This window comes from Ochotona princeps, chromosome 2, assembly GCF_030435755.1.
Source record: "Ochotona princeps isolate mOchPri1 chromosome 2, mOchPri1.hap1, whole genome shotgun sequence".
NCBI classification, from domain to species: Eukaryota; Metazoa; Chordata; class Mammalia; order Lagomorpha; family Ochotonidae; genus Ochotona; species Ochotona princeps.
Window position 1 is genome coordinate 63,075,368 of NC_080833.1, and position 9,218 is coordinate 63,084,585.

General features: G+C 32.1%; 1 protein-coding gene across 1 annotated transcript; it reads right to left on the minus strand.

Annotated features, from left to right (window-relative positions):
- Positions 1-635: 635 nt before the first annotated feature.
- Positions 636-8,961, minus strand: ASB17 (ankyrin repeat and SOCS box containing 17). Its single transcript, XM_004582113.3, has 3 exons — positions 8,459-8,961; positions 1,355-1,634; positions 636-906 (listed from the first exon to the last, which is right to left on the minus strand). The coding sequence occupies exons 1-3, from the start codon at positions 8,857-8,859 to the stop codon at positions 700-702; spliced, it is 888 nt and encodes a 295-aa protein (XP_004582170.2). The 5' UTR covers positions 8,860-8,961; the 3' UTR covers positions 636-699.
- Between the last annotated feature and the right edge of the window lie 257 nt (positions 8,962-9,218).

The window sequence follows — 9,218 nt, forward strand, 5'->3', positions numbered from 1 at the left end:
TTATATCTGCTCTTTGACTGAAGAGCTCTGGGCTTGGGGAGGAATTATGTTCTTTTGGAATAAGCTTCATGCAAACCTGATAAAATTTTACCAAGGAGAAACATTATTTTTATAAATAGACAGTAAACAACAAGTGCTTCAGAAGAAGATGATATCCATACTCTTGAAGGTCATTAATTTATACAAACATGCTTGAAATGCTAGTCTATAATAAATGACAGTTGATTCCTTTGCTGCTAAGAAAGGCAGACACAGGATAGACCCATGGAGAATTGGCTGATGATTATGTTTGTGTTACCAGCTATACCACATATTCATAGAGAAAAAAGTCTAGCACCCTTGGTATTTCAAAACAGAAGACCTAAAAATGAGCATTGAATAAATCCTAATTTTATAGATAAGTTTCCATATAAACAAGGAACATGTAGGTTTAAGTGGTAACATTTTTGTTTTGATATAAACTTTGAATCAAAAGAGGTTTTCTTTTTATCAGAATACATGTAACTTATACCACTGTATAGAAGGTGATGAACAGTGTTATGTATTGATCAAAAAGTTCTACATTTAAGACCTTACATGAGGAAAATACTTTCTAATGGTATTTTCAATACAATAAAATTGCCACGATGTTAGTAGTTTATTAACTTCAAAGCCACAAAATGGTAAGCATCCTTGAATAACCTAGGATAAACTCATGCATTAGCTTTCTAAATTGAGGTAGTTCTGTAGAGAAACAGGAATTTGAAGTGAAAGTATTCCATTTGGAAGCATATTGTTGATTAATAGTTGATTCCTGATGGTTGTTCTGCAAATATGGGATAATTCACATGGATCTTTATATCGTGTTGAAGGAATGTAATCCAACCAATTTGAAATAATTGGACGTCTTCCAAGACTTAGCTGTGTCTGAAGAAAATGGAAACATTTTATTTTTGTACTACTAACCATTGGATTAGTTCAAAATACTAACATTTTAATTTGTCATTTAAATTCAGAAAATGCAGCTCTTACCTTGAAATATTGTTGGAAAGGAAATCTAGATTTTTAATTTACTTTTAGAACTCATAGCAATATTAATAAGGAGTTTCTGTAAAAGGCATGTATTCAACAAGTAACACTAAAATAAATCACATTTAAATTTCAAAATTCTTTCATATTAAGAAAACATAAACTTTGCAAGTAATGAACTACAATTTAATATTATCTGGATTTTGCTTGTTTTAGAAATTAATGTTCAAAGGTTAATTTGTCACTGTTATCTTTAGATTAAAAATTAACTTTGGTCTCAAATTTGCTATTTCACCTTTAATTCATCAGTATTTGTGTTGAAATTCAAAGGCAGTATTTTACTTACCTCTATTTCCTTTATTGAAATGACAGAAAGCACTCTGGAACATAATACTAAACATGTTTTGGCATCTTCCTGGATATCAATCATTTCGTTATCTACCATTATTCTCACTCTTGAAGGGTAGAGCAATATTGTTAAGACAATGTTGATTGGATTTTTCTCTCTTTCTAAAATTCCATATTGTAGGAGTATTTTTAAGATGTTAGACTGTCTTGTCTGAGCTACATAAAGTAGAGGTGTGATGCCATTTAATGGGCTTGGACAGTACACTGGTGTGAAAGTTCTGTGAACCAAACAAAATGAAAATTCATTGAATAGTATTAACAAATGTGATAAATATTTTGTCTCAGGAATGAGAAAATAATAACATTATCTTAAGTATTAAATGTCTTTAATAACTTCTAAGTGCAACTTTACATAAAAAAGAATTTTCATTCTATGAATCTAGACCAAACCAAAAGAATACTCATAGTAAACATGCTTAATTCTTTTTACGTTTGTGAAAGTAGACAAAAATGATTTGCAATGCCATGCTAGGTATATATTTTTAGTAATAGCAATTTTGTTTCTTATTTTGAAAATCCATATTTATTATAACAGTTACAAAACTGGTAAAGCTCCAGAAAATCTAAAAGAGAAAAGACAGAAATATCTATTTCTCTTTTTTCTTTACTAGAATAGGATTACATGAGCTATTTTGATATCTTTTTGTATTATTCTCTATTTCATATTAAATATGAACTTAAATTGAATTTGGTGATAAATGCAAAGAAGTACAGTTACTCTAATTCTCTCTTTGTTTTAATAACATTAGAATTGGTGTTTATAGGCTTAAGAAATATAAATTATGGTAAGAGCCCAAAGTTAAAGGCTTGGACTTCATCTGACATCTTGTTTTTCCTGGTGTCAAATGATGGCTAAATCTGAAAATCTTTTCTCCCTTATGAAAAACATGAAAATTTTATTTTTCCAGTGTTGTATAGATCAGTTAATTTATGCTTTCTAGTGTATACCTATAGCAAATGAAATTGTGAGTTTTTCTGGCCTCAAGATCTTATTTTATCAAGCCTAGTTTTGACAATTAACATAGCTTTTCATGTTAAGGGGACAGTTTATTAATGATTCCCATCTCAGTAATTCTCTTGTCTGACCTAATACAAAGCCAATATATTTGTGAAATAACAAAGTTCAAAATATTGTTTTTTAGACAGCTATGCAGAGCAAGGAAAGTATTGTTTGAAAAGGGGACTTCAAGATTCTATGCACTCAAGATGATAGATAATATAATATAAACAAATAAACATAGACTTAAGCAATTGTGGTTGTACATTTTTGTTCTCTTAACCAGCTATGTGATATTAAATAAGTTCTTCACTTCGACTTTCAGTTTCCTTATACATTTATATACACCCCAATTTTTTCAGAATGTACTGAGGAATAGATACTGGCGATGAAAGAACTAACTCTTGGTTATTATAACTAGTAAGAAAAGCAGACAATAGTAATTATAAAAAGTATAAACCAAGGTGATCATTGTTACTATGGAAGTAAACTTGGGGTACATAGAAGCACTCAGGAGAAAAGCTTAACTCCACTGGGAAAAATAATTTCATATTCATTACCTGAGAACTAAGACTTGATGGATCTGTAGATTTTTCCAATAAAAATATTGGAAAGAAAGTTTCAGGCACCAGTATGGGAGGATTACTATACCCGAACTCCGTATACCAAATAAATATTTTGTGTTAAGATTAAATTTTTCAAGCTGCTTCTATCTTATGAATCCTACAAAACCAACAGTGTTTCTGGCTGAAGCAGATGTGAGGGTCCTAGAGCCTTCCCGCCTAAGGGGTCTCTTTAGGGATTCCAAAAGGATAGTTTCAAACTCTCTAGGCCAATTAACTGCTTGATCTGCACTTGAGTCAGAGATTTCAAGAATTTTGAAATTTAAACAAAATAGTGTAGTGCAGTACAAAATAGCATTTTAGAAATCAAGATGTGAATTTTCATCATAAATCTGCCACTACCTATTTAGCCTAACTCTCTACCGGTCAATAATCTCTTCTGAAATCATCTTCAGTTCAGCACTGTCTTTCACAAATATTTTCAACAGATATTCAAAGCCAAGTTCCTAAACTACTTCTCCTTTCACATTATCCGTCTTTAGTAAGTTCTACAAACCACCACTGCATCTAGCTGCTGAGCGTCTATTTACTTAGTATATATCCTGTTTCTATTCTGGAACCAGTCTAGATCATGCCATTAGATGCTATCCAATAAGTTCTTCTGTGAAAACTTTGTTGATACCCTAATCTTTCTATTGCTTCTCATAGCACTTTGATTATACTACCATTAAGTTCTTAATTTGAAAATTGTTACCTATAAAATTTCACTTTTATCTTTAAAATAAATAAGCAAGAATCTATAAAAATTTAAGCTTCGAAGGACTGTAATTTCATTTGTGCTTTTAGCGTAGTATAGTTTTAAGTATCTAGAATAATTCTGGGCCTAGAGTGGCAACTCAAATATTTAACCAAAAATTTTTAACTATCATCTTCTATATATATATATATATATATATATATATATATATACACACACACATACATATTTACATAATATGTTTACTACCTCTAAATTTATTTTATGGCATACAGTTCTGACAAGTTTGTTTAATGAAATGAAGTCATTTACACTTTTCAAAAGCAATTTAATGCATTAATCTTTCTATTTCTTAAAATACTTAGAAGTTTTGTAAGACTAGAAATTCTAGATACTTAAGGGATAAAATCTGCTAAACATTACCATTGTTGGACTCCCCAAAAAACTGTCAAATATGTCTTGACAATGGGATGCTGGACTGTCTGACTTTGTCCATACCCACAATGTCAGGATATACTTAAATAGCAGAATGAAGGACTTATGACTGCTTATGAAGGACTAAAATATTGTGATAATATAGGGGAAATCTGTGGGGAGGAGAGGTAGGAAAGTTGGGGAAGGGGTAAGGGAAATCCCAGAGCCTACAGAATTGGATCATAAAATTAAAAAAAAATAGCTATTTTGGTTAGTTCTAAGATATTAAGATTTTGAATGAATATTTAAAACTGTTGAAAACTCAAGGATATTTAAAATGCATTTTAAAGGCTAATTTATAGTAAATGGCATGTGATTAATTCTCGTGTTTAAAGAATATGTTTCTATAAATTAAAATTTGCTTAATCTGCACTGGCAGTTAGAACAGTACTTGTGTGGACAGAGTGAAGCAAGCAAAGTAAAAATCAGCTTTTAAGTCTGAGGTTAATGAACTAACCCTCTCTCTGAAAACTTGTCATATGAACTTATTAAAAGACATATTTCCATCTAGACAGGTATAAAATAATCAGTTTTGTAACTATTATGCCTAAATTTATTTCTACTCATCCTCCTTGGGTTTCTAACTGACATGTTTATTGCACATTCTTCCATAATAATTTTATCTCTGTGATATTTAATTCAGTTGTCATTTTTGAAATCATATTTTCCTTTTCCCCAGTCACACCAGTCTGTCCATGTTATCTATCCATCTCTTTGGCTCTTTTTTCTCAGTCCTGCTTTGCAGGCTCTTCTTCAGTGCTCAGCACCTAAATATTCATGGCCCTTTCGGCAATTTTAATTTGACTAATTATTCTCAGGCAATTTCACTTGTGATCATAGCTTTAATCGCTGTTCATTTCTTTGAACAAATATTGAATGCATACTGCATGCTAGGCTATAGATATGTGGAATATACAAAAGACCCCTTTTGTCTTTCTTATTAGTGAGGAATGACCAACCCTCACAGGGTGACTACAGAAGATATGCAAAGTTTATAATAATACATTTTCCAGTGGTAAATGCTGTGGGAAAAAAAGGGTAAGAAATGTAGATTTGATGGGGATACAGTGAGGCCTTTTAATGATTTTAAATCAGATGATAGGGGAGTTACAGTTGCTGTTCCTTATCATATTTAAAATTTCTCATTTCTTTTTTTGCTGCTTAAGTTGTCATTATAACTTACATGCACAATTGTGGTATTACAGGGTGGCTGGAATCTGGGACTTGGGGGGATGGCATGAGAACAGAATTAGTTTTCCCCTCAAAACTATTGTAAACACATATGTGAACGCACTGAAAAAGTTCAAGAGAAGCTGGATATAAAGACGAGTTTGACACAAAAACTGTTAAGATACAGGCATGTGAGGAGTCTTCCAAAAAGTCACGGACAATGCATATTCTATAAAAAAAATGGTTGGATTTAAAAAAATTGCACCAAAATCAACTTATATTTTTGATCCCATTAGTTTCCAAATCTTTTTAACTACCCTCACATAAAATAAATAAGCATACTGCACATGTTATGAAAATTTGATGTCTAGTAACTTCTCCAAGTTCTTCTCCTTTGTAAATCAAATTGCTTACACCAGGCTTTTCTACATAGAAATTGCGGAGCTGCTACTGTGCCCAGTGTATCTAGGTTGAGCACTAACTGGCTTTGTGCTCTAGCCTCAGGTGCTCTTTTCACAGCGCAGACCTCAAGTACAAGCTTGACCTTTTATCAGCTGGACATCACTGTTGGTGAAAATTCCAGATTCCTTAGATTGGCGTACCATTTCCTTCAAGGTTTTGCTACAGTGCTTTGTGTTTCATTACCACCTGTTTCTCTTATTATTTGTAGCTCTTAATTAACAGTTTATAGCTAGTAGATATCACATTTTTAATATTCTTGTTCCAATTTTCTTCAGAGCCTTCTCAATGCACATTTCTCCCCAGTAGTGGTCATGTTTTTCTTCTCCCTCCCACTATGTACTCCTTTTTTGTACTAATTTTAATTTCTTTTATATTATGCCTCACTAGTATGCAAACTTTCTTAAATCATGAAACATATCTGCTGCTTTTGTTGCTCCAACAAATAAACAAAGTGGTTAGCATTTAGAAAATGCTTGACAAATGATTATTATTTTGATGAAGTATCACCTCTTTTCAATCATTTTAACCTGTCACACAGAATTAAGAAGTCTGTTAGTGATCTCTCGGTTGTTAAAAATAGATATGAGAAGAAGAACTAGTCAGGATGTGTTTTAGTAATAGTAAAAAAGATTTGCTGATGTATTGATAAATTAAAAAAGTGAATCAAGAATAAATCCTAGATTCTGCTGTTAATCAGGTAGGGAGTTCTGGAGAAGATGAAGGTTGACAGAGACAGAGATGAATTAGACCAATTCTGTGTTTTATTTATTTTATATTCAAGATGCCAGGAGCAATGTCAAGTAGACAGCTAACTATAGAAGGAGTCTGGTGCTTAAAGGAGAGATTAAGGGTAGAGATAGGTTGTCACTGGTATGTACGTAATATTTAAAGTCATGGAACTCAGTCAAATATTTTAGGGAAAGTGTTTAGTTGGGGACAAAGGATCCTCAGAGAAAGGAATGCCTTACTGTGGGAGACGGTTACTTCACCAAAGATTTTTTTTTAAAGTACAGACCACTGAGCATCAGCCAATAATGCTGTCGAAGAGGATGCTGTTAAATAGTTTTAAAGGGTTTAATTCCTAGGCTTCGTCCAACTCTAAAATTCTAAGACTCTGGAAGATCTGAATGATGTGCATAGTTAGACTTGGCTTCCACTGACCTTTACCTTGTGGATGCACCTAAGCTCGACTGTCTCTGGAAATAGTAGTGCTCTGTCATATTGCACTGTGCATTTGTTTTAAATTTTCCTTACAATTTTGCTGTTCTATCCTCCTTTGTAAAAAGTTTATTTTCTCTTTATCTGTATTACTTTACTTTATTCCCCATGGTTTAGCCTGGACTACATATAAACATCACAAAGCCCAGCTTTAAAAGCTGCTGTGTCTGTTATTGCTGCAAATATAGCGATTACTTAAAACAACTGAAAGTGCTAATTGGAGGTTTTATTTTTTTTATATTTCTAAGCTGTAGTTATCATTTCATCTACTTAAATAACCTGGTGGTTTTCCAATAGCAGTACATAATCAAGCAAACAATTTTGTTTCAGGCAGAACCTAAATTGATTTAGTCTTTAAGTGGTCTGTTTTATTTTTAATTGCCTATATACTTCTGTCACTGTGCCCCTTTAAGTTTTGAACACACCTTTAAGGGATCAACAAACAGTTTGCTGAACAAATGGACAGCTGTTTTAATCAGGTGGATACCAAACACAAAAGAGTGAATAGGAGTTGATGCAAGCTGGTAACTTTAGAATCTGTAATACAGTCTACAAAAGAGTCAATTAGACTGACATGGTAGGCTGTGTAAAAAATGGTTTAATAATGGATGGCCCCAGGTGACTAATTATGCTTGATTCTGGTGAATTTGGAGACAAATTAGTAAATTTTTTCAAAAATTTTTCTGTTTATTTTGAATGTCTTTGTAATGTTTCTGGAGTCTATGCTTTTACAAGGTGTCATAGTGTTTGCAATCTTTTAAAATTTTAATTATGTCAGATGAATAAATTTCATTTATTGTATATATACAGATTTAAGAGTATAATATTTCCTATACTAACCTTCCTCTAGCTCTCATGTGCCTTCCTGCCTTCTTCCTTTTCAATTTTTCTACCTAGTATCTGTTGAATGCTTTATTTAGTGAAACATGCAAATATAAAATAAACTGAAAATTTATAATTGCAAAAATTAAAATATCACTATATAACTATAAATTTGTGGAATCACTGTGTTTAATAATCATTACTAAGTGAATAATCATTACTAATTGTGCATGGTTTGATTTGAACTTTGAAAGTCAACTTACATAATGCAATATGTGATCTTAGTATTCTCATAAAGCTGATCGCATCACACAAAACCACTTTGTTGTATAGAGGAAACTAAATTTTCTTACATTAATGCATCATCAAAATTTAATCTATACAGAGTAAAACTAATAATTTCTTTATATATAATAATATACATATTAGGAAAAGTTTTACTGAATTTACAAAAGAAAGAGGAAATGAAAAAACACTTGTTGCCCATGTATAGAGACATTGTATATATTAATTTTAGGAAAAATATCAAACTCCTAAGCATAATTTTTCTCCTATAGTAAAAACACGTAAGATGCTTACCTCCATATCAGTGCCAGGTTACAGCTTCTGTCTTGAGCATAGTTTTTTGTCTTCTTGAGAAGCAATTCCACAAAGTCAGGATTACCTTTTCTTGCAAAAACCCAGTACAGAATTGTATTCACACATATTTCAGTAAATTCAAGGTTAAAATTTAGTTCGAAGTGATACACTGACTTTTCCACAAATGCTATGTAATCTGTGAGTAGCGTGTCAAACCCATCCAAGTCAACATACCTCAGAATTTTTGCCAGTGTTCGGTAAATTCTAGGCTCAAAACAGTGATATCCCCACTGACCCAGAAACTGCAAGGAGGGTCTTTTGACAATTTTATCAATAAGATTGCAGAATATATTGCTTCTTGGACAAGAAGTCTTTCGACATAATTTAGAACGCTTACTCATTGCTGTTTAAGGAAGCAATACAGAAATAAAATCAGAGGTAGGCATATTGTAATGCTTCAATTACATATTTAGATAACGTAGTAGGCTTTACTCCACACAGAGGCAAAAAATCATGTATGAAATATTATGATGTACAGTGCTGGATGACATCACAATAGCAGAATAGCTGTCATCAGCACAGGCCAGAAATGTGGGATATTATATGTAACTGGGGAATTTGGGATACATTTGACAGAAATGGCATGTGGCAGAACTAAGATACGGTGTTTTTACCTTACCAAGAATTCATTTCAGGATTGTAAGTTTCTCATTTGCTAAAACTGTACATTAGGCTAAGAATCATTAATAAATTTTTTTAG